At 40.6% G+C, this 25,391-nt stretch overlaps 1 protein-coding gene across 3 annotated transcripts in view; it reads left to right on the plus strand.

The window, feature by feature from the left end:
• Positions 1-24,721, plus strand: part of FIG4 (FIG4 phosphoinositide 5-phosphatase) — a 450,714-nt gene extending 425,993 nt beyond the window's left edge. For all 3 annotated transcript variants that reach the window (XM_044289561.1, XM_044289559.1, XM_044289560.1), the window contains exon 24: positions 24,470-24,721. In XM_044289561.1, coding sequence (XP_044145496.1) covers positions 24,470-24,647 — 178 coding nt within the window. In that variant the 3' untranslated portion in view covers positions 24,648-24,721. The remainder of the gene's footprint in view (positions 1-24,469) is intronic.
• Positions 24,722-25,391: the final 670 nt, after the last annotated feature.

A 25,391-nucleotide genomic window follows, 5' to 3' on the forward strand; every position in this document is an offset into this window, starting at 1 on the left:
AGAAAATAAATCAAGGCAACTGGACTTATTGTAGATTTCTTGAAAACGTTTCACTCGTTCTTCCAACGAGCTTTCTCAATTCTGAGTGACTGTATTCTTTACAGATATACCATGAGAACCTTCACAGACAGTTGAGTTCAATGAACCCACTCACACCCGCATTCTTTCACTTACTCATGCACTGTGTCTTGGCAGTGTAATTCCAGAAGTTTAGTGGTAGTGTGACAGTGAGTGAACCTGCTGGAGCTGCTGCATCATGCTTTAGTTCCTGACGTATTGATCTTTATTAGGAATGTGAACTAAATGAGTTAGTTCACTTTGAAGATCAGTTCCTTTTGAGCTCCCTGTAACCTTTTCTGAAGTCCTATAATAATTACCTGGACATGCTGGGAGTTGTAGTACTCCTCTCTTATACCTCCTCCTTGTAATGTTCTCTGATATCACATATTAACATCCTAAACATGCTGGGAGTTGTAGCCCTCTCCTCTTATACTCATCCCTGCAATGTAATCTAATATCGCATATAATAATGGCCTGGACATACTCATAGTTATAGTTCACTCCCCTTGTACCTCCTCCATATAATGTCCAATAGCAATCTTTTGGAGGCAGAAAGATAAAGAGTTAAAGAGGTTGTCTCACTTCAGCAAATGGCATTTATCATGTAGAGAAAGTTCATACAACGCACTTACTAATGTATTGTGATTGTCCATATTGCCTCCTTTGCTGGCTTGATTAATTTTTGTATCACATTATTGACTGCTTGTTTCCATAGTTATGACCACCCTGCTATCCATCCTGCTTAAACACCATAGGAAAAAGCACCAGCCTATGTGCGCCCCCATGGTCTCAGCCACCAGAGAGGCTGGTGCTTTTTACCAGTGTGTATGCACGATCACCGCTGCTGGTTTGCAGTGTGATCATAACCATAGAAACAAGTAGTGTATAATGTGATGAAAAAACTTTTTTTCAGAAACCCCCAGAGTGGCCAGATCCATGCCAGTGATCATACTTAGCTTATCCCTGCACTCTGTTTTGGCTTCGGTGCTTCACCGCCGGCTTTGCCCGCATCAAAATCCATTTTGACACAAGGCATGTGATCACTGCAGCATTCATTCTTTAAAAAAAAAAAGTGAAAGAATGTTTTAGTTTTTTTTTTTTTTTTTTAAAAGCAACAGCTGTACAGTATAGAACCTGATGGTCATGGTAGGAGATGTTTGAATATGTAGGACAGTAGTAGCACCTGCGGCTGTGTAGGGGTAGTATTAATGGCAGCAAGGGCTTTAGTAGCTATGGCAGCTCAGTTCCGCAAAAGATAGATCATGTCCTATTCTTGTCCGCAGCTTGCGGACAAGAATAGGCATTTCTATGGGGGTGCCGGGCGGGTGTGTTGCGGACGTGTGAATGGAGCCTAACAGACAGTTTTAGAACATTCTATAATATGGCCTGGACACATCTGATTGGTTGCTCCCTATGGTTTTCTAGCAATTTCTCTTGAAGATTGATAGAAGTAGCTGGAGTGTCCAGCATTTTCTTTCCCCACTAGCCACTGTACCACCTACTGGACAACGATCACACATTCTTTAGGCAGTTGACAACTATTTGCTGCCTTTGATATGTTAATGTTTCTTTGTCCAGGTAGACAGTTACTGCTCATACTGGCTTTGAGAGGACAAGTTTAGGCACTAATTAACACAAAGTTTCTTAAAACCTTACATACATCCAGGATACCAATACAATATATGGCTTACATGATTTTCCTAAAAATTACTTAAAATCTGTATTTCTTACAACATGGCTGTGACATCATCGCAGGTTCTTCACCACCCCTTCTCCTTTCCGCTGCTGAGATTTGCGGTCTCTTAGATTGATCATATCACGATGACATCATCTTAAGCTCTTGCAGTGTATCAGATGCATAGCAGGTACTGGTTGTTAGTTACTGCTGTTGTGACTGGAGCTTTAATGTTTTCTCTGTTACCAGCCATTACCAGAGTCTAGCACTCGAGTCCCCTGTTAGTGCTGGCCCCATAGCAGCCACTATGTCTGATCTGGCAGTAATTACGCCCCTGTTCAGAGTGTCATACGTGACTTTTCAAGACAATCTGAACACTTTTAATTTTGATTGAACCTACAGATAGATTTGTTAGAATCAGACCTCAAACAAATTTCAAAATAGTCTCTAATTATTATTGGTTTTCGAAATAGATTTTGTGTATGTTATGTGTTCTCATTTCTATAAGGCCTCATGCACACGACCGTTGTTTGGGTCTGCATCCGAGCCGCCGTTTTGGCAGCTCGGATGTGGACCCATTCACTTCAGTTGGGCCGCAAAAGATGTGGACAGCATGAGGCCTTAGCCATAGAGTTCCTTCATTATGTAAATGACTATTTTAAACCTTTACTTCTGATTGTATAAAACGCCGTATTGGATAGCTTGACATTTAACAGCACCGTTTAAATAGAATTTATTTTCACACTGAGTTTGATGTTTACTTTGTCGTCTTCTGTACTGAAATTTTGTTCAGATCAGTTATTTTCATATGAGTCATCTATAAGTTCGTTGTAAATAAAGTTTAAATAAAAGGAAACACTGTTGCATAATATAAGTTAAGTTCTGAAACCAAGAAATAACACTATTGGATCAAATGGAAAGATACTGATATTTTAGCAGATGCTACATTTGATGGTTTATTTTGATATATGGTATGATGAAGATTCTCCTTGAGAGATCTTTTTTTCCTTTGAAAAATCTACAGAACATGTCATTTGACAAGGCGTGCCCAAACCTTTTCACATTTCCTAGTGCCACATTCAAATGGATGTTTGCTATAATCTACAGTGTAAGAGACTGTAAACCCTTTTGTATAGTGAATAATCACAATTGCAGACCATGAAAAATACGGTAGAAAAGTAGTGCATTGTACTCTCAGGCTGCAGCCATGCCTTCTCCTTCCTCCCTCTCCCCCTCTGATGCTAGTGCACATAAGCCAGGAAGTTTAGGAGGTGGGAGGCTGGGTGTACTCTGGATAATTTTTGTCTACACAGGAAGCATGGCCATATTGTTCATAGGAATCTGTTAGTAATGGTGCAAAATAGATTTTGTTACAGTGCTGGTCATTGTGCCAATAGTACCATCTGTATTATATAGATACTAGCATCCATAGTACATACAGATGAATAGCTAATCTGCCCAGTTATGCAGTAATAATTTATCCTTTCACTGCATAATTATGTAGATTTGCCTTTCAGCAGCATTGGAAAGCTGGGTAGTATGTGGTGATGTGCTGGAGATCATACTCAATATATAACATATACGCATGGTTGTCCTGATACTATATTTATGGATTTAGTGTATACAAGAAGGTATGTACCAACTGTGGCCTCCATTAGATCTCTGAAGAGGTCACTACCCAGGTTCCCAGACTGTTGAATTCCCTATTTGTCTAGTTATGTAGTGATAAACCTAGATAGTTAGACCAACTTTCCTTCAGGGTTCTGGAAACACTGGGTGGCAAGACTGTAGAGCTGCATTGTTGACAACAGATTTTGTTGCCCTGGCACCAGGATGATAGATTTACACAATATATCAGGGCAGCCTTGTATATATTTTATTTAACCACCGCCCCACAGAGATTGTTACCCAGCTTTCCCAGACAGCAGAATGTCAGATCAGCCTGTTTATGAACGGAAAAATCGCCAGTATTGTATAATACCCAGAAGCCTGGAAAAGAGTAAGAATCCCTATGAAAATAGTCCATGCTGTAGCATGGCTTGACAGATTTGTCATTCAGGGTCCCAGGATAGCTGGGTGGCACATTATGTAGAGCTTAATAGGGACTGCTACTTAAATAAATCCTTCTCGTCACACCTAAATAATGCTATAGCTATGCAGACATTTCTTTCATGGTCCTGGGAAGGCTGGGTTACAACCATGTGGAGCTGTAATACAAACTTCAGAATACTTAATCTACCAAGATAAATTCCCCTCCTCACTCATAAACCGTGCTATAGCATAGCGGATAGAATGCAGACCCATTCATTTCAATGGGCGCGCTGTCCGCATCAGTATGTTCGTTCCGTAGCCCCTCGAAGAAATGTCCTATTTTTGTCAGTTTTAGGCATTTTTACAATGGATTCGCAAAAAAATGGATGGCATACGGATGTCATCCGTTTTAATTTACGGACTGCAAAACACATACGGTCGTGTGCACATAGACTTACACTGCAAGATTTTCAGACCACTTACTGGAAACAAGTGTCTCTAGTAAAGGGTGTATTAGACGGGCAGATTTTTGGGCAGCAGATTGTGCTATTGTCTAATAGCGATCTGCTGCCAGCAAACCACTGTACAGCATGGGGACGAGCGATGGCATAACGATCACTCCTCCCCCTGCTGCGGCGAGATTTCTGCATGTAATAGCAGCGTCTACTCCGCCTGTGAACATGCGATTACCAGGAGGGAACACTTTCCTCTAGGCAATCGTCTGTATAATCGGTGTGTCTAATACACCCTTAATGTTCATTCCAGATAATTGATAATTATTGTATATTTGTGCTACTGGTTAGCTGATAAACGAGCAATCGCTTATTTATGAGGTGATTTGCATCTTTATCAGAATGAAAGGTATACCGTTATCATTAGCACATCTCCCTGTGAAATCATGGGTGTGCTGCTGATAATCATTAGAACTGAATGAGGGAGGAACGACTGTGGTAGCAATTATTCCTCTCCATTCACTTCATACTGTGTAACAGGCTGATGCAAAACCTATTGACTTTTTTTTGGCCCTCTTGAAATAGAGCAATGTGACAATGCAGCCCTTAGACCAAAAAATGTTGTGCACAGATGTTATTTTTATTGCACCGTAAACCCTTTTTTCAATTTCCACCTTTTTTCCCCCTTTTATATAGTTTCTCAATACGCTATTAAATGATTCCATTAAAATGTACAGCTCATCCTGGAAAGAACAAACCATATGGGTATGTTGACAGAAAAATCTAAATTCAGAAATTTTGAAGGCAGGGAGGGAAAAACAAATGTTTTTTTGCTTGGCCCTTAAGAGGTTGAATCTCCAAACACTTCTAAATCTGTTCCCCATCTAGCTTATTGAAAGAGTATACAAACTAATATCAAACAATAATAGTTTATATATTCTGGACATGTTTTTCTTATCATTACCTGATTCAATGAACATTTTTCATTTTTCTGATATAGAAACCGTAAGCCATCCCCTTTCTCCATCATGGCTGATGAGACAGAGAATGGGGCTGGACGTCTTAGTGCATTGAATCAAATAGCCAGTCCCCTTCAACCATATGAGTGTGGACATATCACTTCATTGACATGTCTTCCATGTGTTTTATGCACAAAGTCAACAGAAATGCATCTCTTTTAGATAACGGCTCAACATAAGTGTTGTGGAAAATAGATTGTTTTTGAATTTCTTGACTAATTTTAATACATCTATGTACACAATCCACTGTGAAGTTTCTCTGTTTTGGATTTTTTTTTTCCCCCAGTAAATTTTCTGGAGAACGTTTATTCTCAACCTCTTAAACATGATGTGCTGTTTTAAAGCATTCTTTGAATCCAGATGAAAATAGCTTTTTTTCTAGGTAATTTTCACAAAGTAAATTTAAGGTTTCATAATTGGTGTTGACAATCTGAGTACTTGGTGACTCATTTCTTTCCACATAGCCCTCAGCAAACAATAAATGGCTATATACGTTTATGGCAAGAGGTTTGACCAAGGTTTCAGTAGAAGATTTTGGATTTTATACCTTCGAATCATCAAAGTGATCAGGAAATTGTGTATTAGGCCTCTTTCACACGAGCAAGTTTTCCTTCTTGACGCAATATGTGTTGTGAATCCATAGCATCCGGACCTAATCCTGACCCATCCATTTCAATGGGTATATGTACATGAGCATTGTTTTTCACACATTATATTTGTGTTCAGGATTTTTTTTAATGGGGCCTACATGAGAAACGGAAGACCTCCTAGATGCAATGCGTTTTTCACTAATGGTTGCTAGGAGATGTTGAGTGTTATTCTTCAGTTTTTCTCCACGTGTGTGAAAAACGTATCAAGACTGCATCCATGCCGAAAAAAATTAAACACTGAACGCAAACGCAGACCCTGACATCATCTGTTTCAGTCATGAGAAAGAGGCCTTATATGATTTGATCAATGCAGCGTTGTCTTCACTTAGGGTACTTTCACACTTGCGGCAGGACGGATCCGGCAGACTGGTCTCCCTGTCGGATCCGTCCTTCCACTGTTTCGCCGGAACGCCGCTCCGTCCCCATTGACTATAATTGGGACGGGGGCTGAGCTACGGTGGTGCACGGCGAAAGCCGCCGGACTAAAAAGTCGAACATGCAGGACTTTTTAGTCCGGCGGCTTTCGCCGTGCTGCGCCGGAGCTCAGCCCCCGTCCCCATTATAGTCAATGGGGACGGAGCGGCGGTCCGGCGAAACAGCGGAAGGATGGATCCGACAGGGAGACCAGCCTGCCGGATCCGTCCTGCCACAAGTGTGAAAGTAGCCTAAGTAAAAAGCACGCTCAATCGGGTTGAGGTCAAATTTATTTTCCTTAATCCCTTCCCTCCCTACTCCATAATGGTATGTTGTGGCAGGAAGTTAGTTCCCATGGGCTGACATACTATGATGGTGCAGGCTCAAGAGCTGCACTCTTGGCATCACTTTCCAGCTGTATTCTACAATAAAGCCATATGTACCCCACAGTGGCACCAATGAAAACTTCAACTCATCCCACCTAAAAGTGACCTTATGCGTCTTTAAATGTGGCGACAAAAAAGAAAATAGAAAAGAGTAGCAAACCATTAAAAAGCTATGTAAATTTGGTAATTGTACTGACACACAGAGAAAATTGTCATGTCACTTATAGTGAGCAATGAATGCCATAAAAACCAAAGGACAATGGTACAATTTTTAATTTTTTTTGTCATGCTGTAACCCCCAAAGAATTCAAGGTACAATACATGAGTTGTAAATTTTTCATCTGTATGCTAGCCACATGTTTTGCAGATAGCACACTGAGCCATTCATTTCTTTGGGGTCATGCACACATCCGTATTTTTGCAGATTTTTGTGGCTGTTCCGCAGATTATAGAAATTAACTTTTCTGGTGCGAAGAGAAAAGTCCATTTTATTGATAAGTGAGAAGAAAATGCATAATGTATTCGAACTGTTGTTCGCTGACAGAAACACGGACACATCTGTGTGCATGAAGCCTTAAAAATACAACTTGGCCAGCAGAAAAAAAAGCTCTTATATGGCTATTTCAGCGGCAAAATAAAATGAACTGCTCACCAGACCTTGAAATGGCTTATCAGTCAATTTTCCTATTCCTTTTGAGCCTGTAAAAAATGCCTGTAATTCCTAAATGGTCCCAACTGTATATCATATATATATATATATATATATATATATACAGGTCCTTCTAAAAAAAATTGCATATTGTGATAAAGTTCATTATTTTCTGTAATGTACTGATAAACATTAGACTTTCATATATTTTAGATTCATTACACACCAACTGAAGTAGTTCAAGCCTTTTATTGTTTTAATATTGATGATTTTGGCATACAGCTCATGAAAACCCAAAAAATAAAAAATAAATAAATAAAAAAATTAGCATATCATGAAAAGGTTCTCTAAACGAGCTATTAACCTAATCATCTGAATCAACTAATTAACTCTAAACACCTGCAAAAGATTCCTGAGGCTTTTAAAAACTCCCAGCCTGGTTCATTACTCCAAACCGCAATCATGGGTAAGACTGCCGACCTGACTGCTGTCCAGAAGGCCATCATTGACACCCTCAAGCAAGAGGGTAAGACACAGAAATAAATTTCTGAACGAATAGGCTGTTCCCAGAGTGCTGTATCAAGGCACCTCAGTGGGAAGTCTGTGGGAAGGAAAAAGTGTGGCAGAAAACGCTGCACAACGAGAAGAGGTGACCGGACCCTGAGGAAGATTGTGGAGAAGGACCGATTACAGACCTTGGGGGACCTGCGGAAGCAGTGGACTGAGTCTGGAGTAGAAACATCCAGAGCCACCGTGTACAGGCGTGTGCAGGAAATGGGCTACAGGTGCCGCATTCCCCAGGTCAAGCCACTTTTGAACCAGAAACAGCGGCAGAAGCGCCTGACCTGGGCTACAGAGAAGCAGCACTGGACTGTTGCTCAGTGGTCCAAATCAAGGTGCCAGAGTCTGGAGGAAGACTGGGGAGAGGGAAATGCCAAAATGCCTGAAGTCCAGTGTCAAGTACCCACAGTCAGTGATGGTCTGGGGTGCCATGTCAGCTGCTGGTGTTGGTCCACTGTGTTTTATCAAGGGCAGGGTCAATGCAGCTAGCTATCAGGAGATTTTGGAGCACTTCATGCTTCCATCTGCTGAAAAGCTTTATGGAGATGAAGATTTCATTTTTCAGCACGACCTGGCACCTGCTCACAGTGCCAAAACCACTGGTAAATGGTTTACTGACCATGGTATTACTGTGCTCAATTGGCCTGCCAACTCTCCTGACCTGAACCCCATAGAGAATCTGTGGGATATTGGGAAGAGAAAGTTGAGAGACGCAAGACCCAACACTCTGGATGAGCTTAAGGCTGCTATCGAAGCATCCTGGGCCTCCATAACTCCTCAGCAGTGCCACAGGCTGATTGCCTCCATGCCACGCCGCATTGAAGCAGTCATTTCTGCAAAAGGATTCCCGACCAAGTATTGAGTGCAGAACTGAACTAAACTTCATAATTATTTGAAGGTTGACTTTTTTTGTATTAAAAACACTTTTCTTTTATTGGTCGGATGAAATATGCTAATTTTTTTAGATAGGAAATTTGGGTTTTCATGAGCTGTATGCCAAAATCATCAATATTAAAACAATAAAAGGCTTGAACTACTTCAGTTGTGTGTAATGAATCTAAAATATATGAAAGTCTAATGTTTATCAGTACATTACAGAAAATAATGAACTTTATCACAATATGCTAATTTTTTTAGAAGGACCTGTATGTATATATATATATATATATATATATATATATGTAAGAAAGTGACTTCTTCTGTTCCATCAGTCATTGTGTGTGTCTAGAAAGCTCTGTTCTGGAGGGCATAACGGAGTCCAAGTAAATGCTGATTTACTGTTATGTTGTGTATGTCCCTTAGCGGGCTGACAGGAACACCAGAAAACAGATGCAGTTAGCTCTGCTGTATGTATTAGGGCATGGAGGAACGTATAATTGCACTTGACAGCACTTACCTAGGTCACAGATGACATAATCCTGTGTTGTTTACAGTGTTCTTATTATAAAGTCTATGTGTACTAGTTTATGTACACTTTCTGTATCAGTTACCGGTACTTTAGCTGTGCAAGCATTATCAGGAATAGAATTCTATTATTTTGAATGGAGCTAAGCTTTTAGTCATCCCACTAATGCAGCTGGTATGCTGGTATGCATCGCTAGCTGTAGAAATAAATATATATTTGTATTTCCCTTCCCGTCCCAGCGCATTTAGACTGTCTGATTGGATTGATAGCTGGATTGTATACGGCAGGTGGTTTTCTTCCAGCATGCACAGTATTGCATTTGGAGATTTACAGAACAGTTTTTTCAAATACAATAGAAAAAAAAATTCTGCGCTGTTTGAAATGACTTTGTTTTCACATCATGTTTTGTGGAAATTCTTTGGTAAAAGAACAAAAACAACCGGTCAGCTTTACTGACCGTGGCTAAAATAATGACAATATAAACCAGATTTAAAGGGGTAATCCAGTTTCTGAAACAGCCCCCCCATGTGCCAGGCCCCTCACAGTTAATATACTTACCCCACTCCTGGTCCCTGCACGGCTGCTGCTGCTGTGCTGCTTCTCCCTGTACACAGATGAAAACATCCGGTGTCAGGGGGGTTCTAGCCAATGGCAGACTGGGACGAGCCTCTGTAGCATCGCAGGTGGAGCTAGGGAAGCTCGTCCCCATCCTCGCCTGTCATTGCCTGCTCCCCCCAAACACCGGATGTTTTCATCCATGTACAGGGAGATGCGGCGGTGCGGGGACCCGGGAGCAGGATAAGTATATTACCTGTGAGTGGCCCGGCACATGGGAGGCCTGTTTCAGAAATTGGATAACCTCTTTAGCACAGTGGCTCATGCTGGATGGTAAGTTTGATTCGTGACTTTGTCTAATGTTACACTGTCTGTTGATTGGCTGTGATGCATCTTAAACCATGTCCCTTTCTGTTAAACTTCGACTGTGTCCAGATAAGTCACAGGAAGTTATGGGCACACGGTGATTCAGTGTTTAGCACTGGTGCCTTGTAGCGCTGGGATTTAATCTGATCAAGAACAACATCTGCGTGGATGTTCTCCTGATGTTTTCTTGGGTTTCCTCCCACACGCCAAAGACATACTGATAGGGAACTTAGATTGTGAGCACTGTTGGGGACAGCTGGATGCTAATTTCTGTAAAGCGCTCAGGAATATGTCGGCGCTATATAAGTGCCTAAAATAAATGTCACATCCCCTCATCAAGTGTGGGACAGTGGATTATTCTAGGGCTTGGCCGATTTAAATAAAATAAATATATAGCCATCAATGAACACATTTGGCAATCTAATGATTGCCAGTTATAGTCACCCAGGGTAACTTAAAAAAAAGTAAAAAATAAAATAAAAATAAAAATTTTAATATAAGAAAAGAATATACCGTATCATGGAAAAAGAACATATAATATGAGAAAAGTTTTAATGTAAGAAAATGTAAAAGTTCAAATCACCCCCTTTCTCCAAAATCAAAGTACTCAAATCAATCAAAAATACACATCATGGGTATTGCTACATGGGAAAACGCTCATACTATTAAAAAATAACAATATTAATCCCATATGGCGACTGGTGTAATGCAATAAAAATAAAAGCTGCCAATTTATCATTTTTTGTCACTTCGACTCCCCCCAATTTTTTTTTATTAACCTCTTAAGGACACAGGGCGTACAGGTACGGCCTGATGTCCTGATACTTAAGGACACAGGGCGTACCTGTACGTCCTGTGTAGTTCCGATCACCTCTGGTCCCTGGGGACCTGATAACCAGGGACAGGATGGTGATCAGTGGTGGTGTTTTATCACACCAATCACCATCTCGCAATCCTGAGAGGTGATGGTGACATCACCTCTCATGATCGGCTCTGATTAGGGCGGGCAGTTCAAATTAGTGCAGCGCTCCTCCTCCTTTTGTGTCTGGGAGCTGAGGAGAGAGGAGCGCTGCATCGGATCTCCAGAGCCTGCACCCCCATCTGTGCCCAGCAGCCCCTTCACCTTCAGTAAAAGGTATTTAGGGAAAGGTTAGGGACAGGTTAGATTAGGCAGGGATAGTCAGGGAAAGTTTAGTTGAAAAAAAAAATTGTTTTTGGTTGCATCACCCTAAATCGGGTGTCAGGGGTCCACAGCACAGCTGTGTGACCCTAGACCCCTTCCCCCCCCGGGATGCGGCAGCTTGCACACAACTTTTTTTGGGGCGCAAGCAGTATTTATTTATTTTTTCTGCGTACGCTGACTGTGGCCGGCACTCTTAGCGTCCGGCCACTGTTAGCGCATCGCACACCCCACCGCTGATCAGCTTCGGACGGCTAATCAGCGAGTTTGATTTATTATTATTTTTTATATATATTTTTTGCCTCCGACTCAGAGTCCCATTGAGGACGAGGATGACTCCACTTTCCTTTTGTCATCCGCGTCCTCCTCATCATCTAGCGATGATGATGAGCCCCCAAGGCGGCAGAGACGCTGCCAGGTGGAGCAAGGAGACAGCCATGCTAGGGACCCTGTGGCCCACACTAGTACGAGAAGCTCTGGGGCTTGTACTAGTTTTCCAGCCCACCAGTTAAGTCCACCGGAGCCCCCTACTGGTGAACTTGCATGGTGTACCCCAGAGCATTTTGAGCCTGCGATTCCTGATTTTGTAGGCCAAACAGGAATCCAGATTCGCACAGTGGGCTTCACTGAATATGACTATTTTTGTCTTTTTTTCAGTGACCACTTTGTGAACCTGATGGTGGGGCAAACGAACCTGTACGCTCAACACCCGGGCTCCTTTTTGGCTAGGGCCGGTGGCTGGACTCTGGTTAGTGCAGCCGAGATGAGGACGTTTTGGGGCCTCGTGCTGCACATGGGCCTAGTCAAAAAACCTAGTGTCAGGCATTACTGGAGTGGGGGCGTCCTCTACCAGACCCCACTTTACAGTACGGCCATGACACGTACCCGGTTTGAGACCATCTGGAAATGCCTGCCTATGACCGCCTGTATAAAATCAGGCCGGTCATCAATCACTTTGGAGCCAAATTTTGGAGACCTATGTACCTGGAAGGGAGGTCGTGGTTGATGAGTCTCTCATTGCTTTCAAGGGGAGACTCATTTTCCACCAGTATGTCCCTCTAAGCGGGCGGCGATGTATGGCGTGAAGCTGTACAAACTTTGTGAGAGCACCTCATGGTATACTTACAAGTTTCGTGTGTACGAGGGGCGAGATTCCCTTATTGAACCCCCAGAATGTCCCCCCACTCTGGGTATTAGCGGGAAACTTGTGCGGGACCTTATGCACCCACTGCTAGATAAGGGTTACCACCTGTACGTGGATAACTTTTATACTAGTATCCCCCTCCAGGTACCTATCCCCAGGGGTGTGACCCGTACCCTTACCAGTGGAAACCTGTTGCTGGTCAGATATAAGGACAAGAGGGATGTCCTTGCACTGTCCACAATTCACAGTAACGGCATCACCCCTGTCCCTGTGCGAGGTACTGCGGCAACGGTCCTCAAGCCCGATTGTATCGTCGACTACAATCGGTATACGGAAGGACACCACCACTCAGTGTGACACGTGCCCCGATCATCCGGGCCTCTGCATTGACGGTTGCTTCAGGGAGTACCACACTTCCATGGAGTACTAAATTTATATTCCCCTTCCCTAATTTAGCCATTGACAATCGGAAAAAAAACTATGGTTCTCAGACTTGAGAGTCTAAAACCAAAATAAAAAATAAAAATATTTTGTAAAAATAAAATAAATTAAAAAAAAGTAGACATATTAGGTATCGCCACATCCATAAGAATCTGCTCTATAAAAATACCCCATGACCTAACCCCTCAGATGAACACGGTCAAGAAAATAAAATAAAAATGGTGCAAAAAGGTATTTTTTTGGTCACCTTACGTCACAAAAATTGCTTTAGCAAGCGATCAAAATGTTATATGCCCCCCAAAATAGTACCAATAAAACCTTGTCTCATCCCGCAAAAAATGAGCCCCTACCTAAGATAATCGGCTAAAAACTAAAAAAAAACGGACTCTTAGACTATGGAGATACTAAAATGTTTTCTTTTTGTTTATAAAAGGATAATATAGACATATTAGGTATCACCGCGTCTGTAAGAATCTGCTCTATAAAAATACCCTATGACCTAACCCCTCAGATGAACACGGTCAAAAAAATAAAATAAAAACTGTGCCAAAACAGCAATTTTTTGGCAAATTTTCCATTTCAAAACGTTTTTCCAGTAACAAAGCAAGGGTTGATAGCCAAACAAAACTTAATATTTATGACCCTGATTCAGCAGTTTACAGAAACACCCCATATGTGGTTGTAAACTGCTGTATGACCAAATGGCAGGGTGCAGAAGGAAAGGAACGCCGTATGGTTTCTGGAAGGCAGATTTTTTGGCACCATGTCCCATTTGAAGAACCCCTGATGCACCCCTACAGTAGAAACTCCATAAAAGTGACACCATCTAAGAAACTTCACCCCTCAATGTATTCAAAACTGATTTTAAAAACGTTATTAACCCTTTGTACATTTTTACTTTTAAGAAAAAAAAAAAATCTTCCAATTCATTATAAATAACAATGTGAGACAACATAATCTCATCTTCTATCAAATCTCCCTCTTATCTTCACCCTCCCATCCCCCCCTCCAACCCCGTTTTTTTCCCCGGAGCTGCCGTCGTTACCTAGTGTTGTCATTTCCAATGACCCCAGATCTGCAGCCAAGCTGCACGTTATTAACCCTTTAGGTGTTCCTCAACAGTTTATCGCAAATGGACATTAAATTTCAGAATTTCTATTTTTTGGTAACCTTGCCTCATAAAAATGTAATATAGAGCAACCAAAAATCACATGTACCCTAAAAATAGTCCAAACAAAACAGTCACCTTATCCCGTAGTTTCCAAAATGGGGTCACTTTTATGGAGTTTCTACTATAGGAGTGCATCAGGGGGGCTTCAAATGGGACATGGTGTAAATAAACCAGTCCAGCAAAATCTGCCTTCCAGAAACCACACGGTGCACCTTTCCCTCTACGCCTTACTGTGTGCCCGTACAGTAGTTTACGGCCACATATGGGGTGTTTCGGCAAACTACAGAACCATGGCAATAAATATAGCATTTTGTTTGGCTGTTAACCCTTGCTTTTTTTCTAGAAAAAATTGATTAAAATGGAAAATTTGCCCAAAAATTTAAATTCTCACATTTCATCTCCATTTGCCAATAATTCTTGTGCAACACCTAAAGGGTTAACAAAGTTTGTAAAAATCAGTTTTGAATACCTTGAGGGGTGTAGTTTCTAGAATGGGCTCATTTTTGGGTGGTTTCTATTATGTAAGCCTCACAAAGTGACTTCAGACCTGAACTGGTCCTTAAAAAGTGGGTTTGTGAAAATTTCGGAAAAAGTTTGAGACTTGCTCTAAACTTCTAAGCCTTGTAACATCCCCAAAAAATAAAATGTAATTCCCAAAATGATCCAAACATGAAGTAGACATATAGGGAATGTAAAGTAATAACTATTTTTAGTAGGTATTACTATGTATTATAGAAGTAGAGAAATTGAAACTTGGAAATTTGCTAATTTTTCAAAATTTCTTGCAAATTTAGCAATTTTTTAAATAAATAAAAATGTATTTTTTTTTACTGCATTTTACCAGTGTCATGAAGAACAATATGTGGCGAAAAAACAATCTCAGAATGGCCTGGATAAGTAAAAGCGTTTTAAAGTTATCACCACATAAAGTGACACTGGTCAGATTTGCAAAAAAATGGCCTGGTCCTTAAGGTGAAATATGGCAGTGTCCTTAAGGGGTTAAAAGTGGTCAAAAAGTCACACTAAATTCACTGAAAAGTACAGACCGCTCCACAAAAAATGAGGCTTCAGAATATGGTGATGAAAAAAAAATCTATTTTTTTTTTCAAAGTTTAATTTTTTTTTCAATATTAAAACACAAGAAAAACTATACAAGTGTCGTATCATTGTAATCATTCTGACCCGGAGAATGAAGGTAACAGGTCAGTTTTACCGCATAGTCAACACCGTAAAAAAAAAAATATTGCAGAATTGTGTTTTTCCAGTTCGCTGTATAGTATTTTTATATTTTCGGGAATTTTCAGATACGTTGATGCCCATGTTGAATAAATGTTTTTTTTATGCATTACATTACATTCTTGTGTAAGATCAGTATCTCTGATAATTTTATGAGCAAAGAATAAAGGAGCCAGGTCACCTGAACCTTCTGACCTAATTCTCAAGAACATAGTGACTCTGCTCTTGTTTAATTTGTCTCTGGACCACCTACTTGAAATTAGATACAGACTGGAAATCATGAATATAGCCTTGACAGCTTGATCTTTATTTTTGTGTAGTTAAATATCCGCTTTGAGGTTATGTAAATTAGTCATAATGGTTCGTATGGTTTTAATAAATCCTTTCTGTCTATTGTTATGAGCCCATATTATTATTTATACTAGTATAGTGAGTGCTATGTTACATACTATATGTATAATTCAGAATTACTTTACCTTTCCTTTTAGTTTAACTGTGTAGTTAGCATAGAATTTTATAATGATGGCTTATTGTTGATTGTAGGTGGATACTGATGTACTGTCTGCATACAGACCCAGTTTTTCTGCTGATGTTTGTCATAACAATTTTTATATATTTATTAGTGGTCAGAAACAAGTGGACTTATCTCATTACCGGTTAAGAGACACATTTGTAACCGTGGTTCATACCTTTTTTTTTCCCTGTGTAGTTGATGGACTCATGAAAATGGGTAAAAGAGGGCAAAAGTCCTCATTGTTACTTAGCAAGTTCAATTGTATGACAGGCCCAGAAAATCCATTAAAATAGATAATGTTATTCCATTATATAGCTTAAAGGTCATCTGTCAGCAGAGTTGTACCAATGGAACTGGCTGACCTATTGCATGTGCGCTTAGCAACTAAAGGCATCTGTGTTGGTCCCATGTTCATCTGTGCTCACATTGCCAAAATTAAGTTTTAACATATGCAAATGAGCCTCTAGGAGCAACTGGGGCATTGCCATTATACCTACAGGCTCTGCTCTGTCTGCAAGTTCTGCTCCCTTTCCACTTTGATTGACAGGTCAAGATGTTATTATGAGTTTAAGTATAGAGAAAAGAAAAATCTTTCCTGGGATTTGAACCTGGGACATCTGTATGCAAGGCTGAACACTTACCTGTAGGCTACTGCCTTATCACATTGAGAAGAGTAGTTTTCTATACTTAGAAAGCCAATATATATTACTGGTGTCATATATTGTGCCTGTTAATAAACCAGCATAAGAAAAACTATATTCGCAAGATAGCAAAGCTGTCGTAACTAGTGTATATGGTATGTACATGCTAGGACACAGCTCTGCCCTAAGCATGTCTAGTCTACTCTTCTCAATGTGATAAGGCTGTAGCCTAGAGGTAAGTGTTTAGCCTTATAACCTCTAAGCTACTGCCTTATCACATTGAGAAGAGTGGTATTCTATACTTAGAAAGCCAATAGATATTACTGGTGTCATATATTGTGCCTGTTAATAAACCAGCATAAGAAAAACTATATTCGCAAGATAGTAAAGCTGTAGTAAGTAGTGTATATGGTATGTACATGCTAGGACACAGCTCTGCCCTAAGCATGTCTAGTACTGTCAATCAAGGGAGGGGGATTGTGCAGATCTCCAAGGATTCAGCTCCGGCCTCTGTTGCTCCAACTTTCTTATTTGCATATGAATACAATTTTGGATTTTAGAAAATTTACAATCTTCCAATTCATTATAAATAACAATGTGATACAACATAATCTCATCATATATCAAATCTCCCTCTTATCTTCACCCTCCCATCCCCCCCCCCCAACCCCCTTTTTCCCCGGAGCTGCCGTCATTACCTAGTGTTGTCATTTCCAATCACCCCAGATCCGCAGCCAAGCTGCACGTTATTAACCCTTTAGGTGTTCCTCAACAGTTTATCGCAAATGTACATACCATATACACTACTTACTACAGCTTTACTATCTTGCGAATCTCTTATCTCTGCTTCTGTTTAACATACAGACAAAAGAAAGGTAATGTTCATATGAATGCTCGTTAGCGATCATGTTGCAGTGTAATGCTGCGGGGGAGATTGCTGCATGTAATAGCAGCAGTCTCCTCCACTAGCAAGCAGGCAATTGCTGGGATGCAATGCTTCCCTCCCGACAATCGTCTGCCTTATTGGGGTGGAATATGTTGCTTATATAACAGACTGCACAGTGAAGAAGGCAAAACAATAGGTTCTCTACAGTGCTTTCAGGTTTGCTCCAGCCATTCAAGACCAGGACTTAATAGTTTCCATTGGATACAGCATATTATAGACAGCACGATCTGGCGCTGGCAAATCCTAATATTTCGGGCAATCGGTGGCAGTATTACACTGCAAGATGACAGATAACGAGCGTTCATCTGGCAGATGTCCTGCCCATGCAATACACCCTTAACAAATACATGTACATCGTTTCAGAGAAAAGAAAATCTGTAGAAACCTGATTCTGATATACAGTTTCATACCTCGCCAAGAGTAGTGGTTTTTGCATGTTGACTTTAAAGGGGTTTTCAAGGCTACTGACATCTGAAGTTGATGAATTATTAGTGGGGGTCTGACACACCGCATCCTTAGCAATTAGTGTTTCAATGCAGCCTCCAGCACCAGAACTAGCACTTTGAATGTAACCGGAAGCACAGCTCCATTCAAAATGTAGTAGTGGCCGTGCAAGACCAACATTGTCACCACACTTTGAATGGAGCTGTGCTTTCTGCTCCATTCAAAGTGCTAGTTTTAACATGAAAAACTGCAGGGAACAATAATACTTTAGGTTCTACTGTGTGGTTGGGAAATGGAACATGGGAATTATTAAGGAAGAATAAAATGTATTTATCAGCAGTTAGTTTCTGTTAACCAGGGCCGATAGGGTCCCCCATATTTTATGGGTTAGTTCAGACCGTAAGAATAAATGGTTAGAAAAAGAGCATTGTAGGGGAGAGGGGCCATTGCTTTCAAGTGCTATGTTGGATTTTGAAAGGGTCAGAGTGCAAACCATTTACTTTAAAGGGGTATTCCAGTTGCATTAAGTTATCCCTTATCCACAGGATGGGAATAAATATTAGATCGGTGGGGGTCCTAGTGGTAGGATCACAAGAACAGGGGTCCCGTAACCCCTCGGGCCCCCTTTAATTAAAGCAGAAGGGAGGGGAGAAGAGAGAGGGCAGCGCCAAATGTGTAGTACAGTATAGGATGCTGAAATAATGCAAAAAGTAGTGCGCTTACCAGAATATGTTGTGAAGAGTCACAACATCTTTGACGAGCCTGGCTGGTAGATGGACCCGACCAGCAACCGGGGAGTGCCTTGCTGCAGCCTTCGTTCCAGGGCGCATTTAGCGATTAAATGCGGAAGGCGCCAAAAATAAGTGTATAAATAAATTCAAACTGTTTTGTATTGTATTACTGATTGTCCTGAAGAAGAGGGTCCAATTCCCTCGAAACGCGTAGACTAATAAATACCTTTTTAACTCACCATTTGTGTGATACATCTAGCTGAGCAGCGCCCAAAGGCAATAGCTATAAGCAGTTCCAGTTTTTTCTCTTTTTTGGTTTATCCCCCTTTAATTAAAGGGATTCTCCGGGAATTAAGAAAAAGAAAATACTAAAATTTTAGTTTATTATAAATATATTCCCAAATACCTTTCATTAGTTATAATGGCTTGTTTTGTCTGGGGGGCATTCATTAGAATAAAATGTCTGCCATCCTATAAGTACACACAAAACCTGTCCTAGCCACACAGAAGGACAAGTTGCTTCACAACACTGAGGTAAAGAGCTGCCTCATCCTCCTCTCTGCTCTGCTTTGTCAGGGAATATGGTCCTGAATGCAGTTTAATATGATTCTTATCTGAACCTTTGTAGGAATAGAGTCCATGAGGAGACTTGAAGTATAGAAAGGACGGACAGACTGTGGTAATGGAGACGGCATACAAGTGCTGCTGCCCATTACCCACACCCTCCGCTCTGTAATTCATGTCTCCTCGTGACCTCCATTCTCACAGAGATTCAGCTGAAGATCATATTAAACTGTATTCAGGACCATAATCCCTGACAATCAGAGCAAAGAGGAGCATGAGGCAGTTCTTTATCTCAGTGTTGTGAAGTAACTTGTCCTCCTGTGTGATTAGGACAGGTTTTGTGAGTACTAATAGGACTGCGGCAATTTTATTTACTCTAATGATTGCTCTACAGACAAAACGAGTCATTATAAATAATGAGACATTTTGGAATATATTTATAATAAAGCAATGTTTAAGTATTTTCATTTTCTTCATTCCCGGAGAACCCCTTTAATAAAGCGGACGGTCGGGCATGTGTGTGGCTGCTCCATTCATTTCAGAATGGGTGCAGGGGGTACAGGACCCTCGTTTATGTGATTGGTAGGGTTCCCAGTGGTAGGACCTCAACTGAACTTAATGTAACCAGGATACTCCTTTAACTGTTGCCGTGTGGTCAGAGTAAGGGGACAGGATTTACAAGAACATGGAGTATCGGCTCAATATGATTTAGAGATTGATCAAGGAATTCCCAGTCCAACCTAACAAATGCAAATTGATTGTGTGTGCATGTAAAATGTAGCATGGTATCCTCTCATCTTTTGGGAGGAATGCTGCCTAGTCTGGATTTTATGATACCCTGTAGGTGCTTGTGAGATTGGACACTAAGATGCTTTCAAAAAGCTTTACTTCTAGATTCAGCAAGGAGGTGAGGCAGAAACTGACACATTAGGTTGCCCCCTCATTGGCGGTTACTGTAGTATGGGTACCTCTGGGTGTGTTGTAGTGTTTTAAAGGGAGTCTCTCACCAGGAAATTCTATGTTAAACTACACACAATGACTTGTAGGGCTAGTTTAGCTGAACATAATGCCTAGCAAGCAAGCCATTGCTTATATCAGGAGAAAGTTGATCCTGAGCCACTGTGTGCACCCTTGTACACCTTTTGCTTCCTTTACCAATTCTGCTGTCTTCTTCTTGATTGACAGGGCCAGGATCCTGCATAGTCATCTCACCTGGCGCTGTCAATCCAGAAAAAGAGGGAGAGGAAGGAGGCGGAGCAAGGGCGCACTGAGTGCCCAAGCCCCCCTTATTGCACTCAACTGTTTATTTGCATATGGATTATTCCCCATCCACACAACCCTTTGTTCATTCCCCATCCGATATGCATTTTGTGAAGATCACACACGTAACCATTCATTTCAGTGGGTCCACAAGAAATTACTCAACTAATTTTACAATGACATATATGCAAGCCGGTTAAGCCTGAAGGGCACATTCTTAGTGCCTCAGCATCTGGTGAGAGTAGAGTAGGTTAAATGGGTGGCGCTAAGTTAGGTGGGGAGAAGTATCTGATGAGGGTATGACCGCTGGGATAGCAGAAGTCCTTTAGAAAATGAATGTAATGGCAGCAAGTATCCACAACCTGCTACTCCATTCATACTCTGACATGGGATCCTTGTTTTTGTGTTCAGTGGTGTTCCTGGCAGTCACAATTTAGATACTTATCCCCTATCCTGTAGATACTCCGGTAGAATTTAGGCCTAAATAACATGTATGAATTCCTTTTAGGAGTTGCGGTGCATGTAACTTCCTGCTTGGGTCACACTTTTACTTGCCAATATCAACTTTTATGCAATATTTATGAAAAATTTAAGTTTTACGCAAAATTGCATGAATGTGTCTGTGTGTGTGTATGTGCTGAAAGGCATTTTGACAACATATGTGTCTACTTATAGAAAATGCACTCCTCAACATTGAAATTGCAATACCAAAAAGAACAAGCTGTAATGTTACGCAAATTGAGCAAGTAGCAGGTGTCACTAAAATCTGCAGATTATAAAATTTTAAAGCACCTACCTCCAATCTGTGGGAGGAGCGTACAATCCAGATTGAGACCACATTTTTTTAGCAGCATGAAACATCACAAACTGAGAGGGACAGAATCCTTGAACTAGAGACCTTGGTTTATCACTTTGGCTCTATATGCCTAGGCCAAGATGTCAGCACTGTTCAATGTTGCATGTCCCAGTGGTTGGGAAAACGACAACTAACTGGAATGACAGCAAGAGGTGCACAGAGGCAAACCTCTGCATGGACAGATCTTCTGATTAGAAAAATGGCACATAGTGATCTTTTCTGTATTGCAAGTGAAATTGGACATCACATCACATGCCTTGGGAGGTAAATAGTGTCTTGATTATTTCTGTGCCCAGATCCATAAAGCGTTGCAGAACATTCCTCAGGCAACTATTAATAACCTCACTGATAGCATGCCAAGGAGTGTAAGTGTGTGTATTTCGAAGATTGACGCTTGTATGCAATGCTGAATAAGTTAAGATGGTTTGAATATTTTGTTTCCATACTTTTATCCCTTGCATATCATTAATATGTCTATAGATCTTGTGATTTCTATAATTCAACAACTTTTTTTCTTAGTGTGGCAGTTTCAGTATTAAGGAGTGTATATGGGTAGGGGGGGGGGGGTTGGTTGGTGTGATTTTATTTTTATTTTTTGTAAATTCTGTTTTATTTGTACATGAGAAAATTGTTCTGGCTACCAGAGGTGCAAAGTGTCCAAACTCCCCTCACAGCAAAAGGCTTAAAGTTTCATTTATTTCTGTTTATCTGGTTCAACATACATAACAAGGTCATATTTCCTTTGTGACGAGCAAAGTTTGAACAGAATTATGTAATTTCGTTTTCACCAATGTATAAAATTATACTTTTAGCCACTTAGCTCTGTTATTAGGCTACCTGATATTACTGCAAAAGAAAAGCTTCCTGCCATTACAACAGAAATTACGTTTTAGAAATAGCAAGGCCATTAATGCGAAATATGAATATTAAAGACTGTTTCATTATCTTGAGGCATTAGACTTGGGCTGTGATGTCAAAGTTGTGAATGAGTTGGGGTGGTGATTAGATATTTGGGTTGGTATCTTTCAGAAAAGCCAACCTATATAATATTCAGATATTGATAATATGCTAAAGTATGCTGAAATACAGGGTAGTTGCTACATGTAAATTCTATATATATATATATATATATATATATATATATATATATATATATATATAAAAATAAGTAAAATATTTGTGTGTATACGTGTATGCATATAGAATTTTATGTACATATCTACACACACATGTATATATAGGAGGTAATTTATTTTATTAATCTGAAATACACCTAAACTAGGCGTATATATTTCAGGCGCAGATTATGCCGCAACGGTTAGTTGCGACGCAATCTGCGATTTTTCCCCGCACACACCAGGTCTAAAATTGTGGACGTGGTGGGGAAGTGGACAGGCCGGCAGGCCCATCTAATTTACCATTTTCTATGCAAAAGGTCTAAATGTAAGACAGCAAGGAAGCTGTCTTACATTTAGAACTGGCGGAGGATCTGCCAAAGTAATGGCGCGGCCGGCGCCTCTTCATAACTCAGGCGTATCCACCGCCAGCTTATGACTTTATTAAGACCGGCATCTAAAACGCCGGTCGTAATAAATGTGCTCTATAGATTATAGTTTTTGGTTGCAGATTTGAATTATTCATGTTCCTTTATTTAAAATGATATTAAGTTGTAAGATGATATTTGTACTTGCACATAAATCCGCACTACTTATCGCTGTTTTGGTGTCGTTTTATGTGCAGATTTTATATATATAATCCCCATTAAAGTTTTTGGGTAAAATCACTCTACAAAAGGTGTGGAATTGCACAAACAATTGACCTTTAAAATCCGCACAACAGGTCAGTTTCCACAACGAAGGAAAAAAGAAGAGTGTAAATGAGATTTGTCAAATCTCATTCACTTTGCTGGCACTGTATTACGCAGCGTTTTTTCTTGCATGAAATATGCAGAGAAAAAAACGTGCATAATCTGCATCATGTGTAGGCCCCCAATATTTTATCCTTTTAAAGGAGTTGTCTGCCTGACAGGTCATTTAAATACAGTGGACAGAGGTACCCCACCCAGACGCCCTTGCCTTTATTAGTCAGAGCTGCTGCAGAGACTATCCCCTGCTCTGGAATGCTATGCTTTGATTGGATGTACATTACATGAACAGCCCTTTGAGCTCAAAAATGAATTTCTCCTGCAGAGGCAAAAAGATGTCATTACTGTACCTGGGGATCTGTAGCACCAAAAAAGCTTTTCAACACATATGCCCCCGAAACAGAACATATGGTGTGGAGTGCCTCTACAATCTTTATCCAGAATTCTCCCTCATACGCTGGGCAGTCTGTTGTAGAAGGAAGGTCCTGGCATATTCTTGATCTTCGGAATAAACCCCTCTTGCTCTCGTTTGATAGCCTGATTGATGTCTCAGAAGGCGCATGTGCATTGCACAGATGGAGCCAAGGCCGGTACACCTCACTGTATTATAAATATTAAGTGTGTTCCATGGCTTAAAATACATTTCAGAAAATATTTATGTGATCCTCGGATTTTGGCTCCGATTGTATTTTGTCATGCCACATATCTGACCATGGACCACTCAGTGGAGTTAATCGGTGCTGCATGGCTACACTTTCTGTACGGATGTCATGCAGGTTCCATGTCCCTGCTTGACTCTGATTTCAAAACTGTGCAGAAAACAATCTGTGCCCGTATGAACGGCAACACAGATTCCAGTTATAAACAGCAGGATGCATATTTGCTATGGTTTTCATTCTGATTTCGTCACAGAACATGTGACAAAATCTGTGTGCACTTTTAAGTCATGTGAACATGCTCTTAGTGGAGTGGGGAGAGAGGGAAGCTGGATAGCAATCAGATGGCTAATTGGATTGATGGATGGGTTTGCTAGTAACCAGCATTCTATAGCTTGCTATGTAGTATACAGTATATATATGTCAGCTGTAGAAGACATTACCTTTTATATTCACTCCTACAAATGCACAGCTATCATATATTTCATTATACATCTATAATACAGACATGGCTCTACTGCTCTGTAGCATGTACAGTAATAGTTGAGTATTACAGTGACCAATCTTATTTTCTGTATCCTGTGTTTTTTTACTACAGGAACTGCATCTCTTCATTCTCCCAGGATAACATATATGAAGTGACACCACCCAGAGTCGACAGGAAGTCGTTGGATATATTTCATGCTCATATCCAAGCAGGCAGAGGTGTCATGCAGCCTTTGGAGAAAGATGACATGTTCACATACCGAGAATATATAAGGAATCGCTATATGTAAATATTTCTTAACTGGCATGTGTCATCAACAGAAAGAGGTTTCTTATTTCTGAAATAAATGCGTATTCTCATGAATACTGAAGTTGTCTGCTTTGTCTTTTGTCTGTGTGTAATTATTCAGTACTTGCATAGTGAGGACATCAGCTTGGCTGCTTGGCTCATATTTAGGGTAGTGCATGATTTTTGGCTTTCTACTAAATTCTGGCCCAGTACATTTTTTTTTTCACACGTAATTTATGCCGCATGTCATACATAACTCTATAAAGAAACTTGAAAAGGTCTACTTCTGATGTTAAAAAACTATTAGGCCTGCATTGTCAGTATTTGTAAGCCAAAACCAATACTGGAGTTTGCAGAAAAAAAGGTATAATGGGAAGATTTCTACCTATTCTCTGTTTTGGACACACTCATGGTTTGAGAAACACTGATGAAAAATACTGACCGTGTGAAAGTGGCCTTAGCTTGATTAGGGGCGGGTACTATCTCTCTTTCCGGACAGCGCATTAATTGGCATGAGGAGACTTATAGGCCATACATGATCCTCTTGAATTCTGGGAAAAGGGGGATGTAAATGAGCTCTTGGCAAGCTCTGCCTCTAAGGCCTATTTACATGGTCTAACATTGATTTAAAGGATAGCTGCCTTATATCTGGTGGCTTTAGAGCCAGAGTTGTTAAGAGCTCATTTGCATCTTTCTTCTTAGCTTGATTAGGCATTAACCACAAATGGACAACACCAAAAGGAAG

This window comes from Bufo gargarizans, chromosome 4, assembly GCF_014858855.1.
Source record: "Bufo gargarizans isolate SCDJY-AF-19 chromosome 4, ASM1485885v1, whole genome shotgun sequence".
Classification (NCBI taxonomy): Eukaryota; Metazoa; Chordata; class Amphibia; order Anura; family Bufonidae; genus Bufo; species Bufo gargarizans.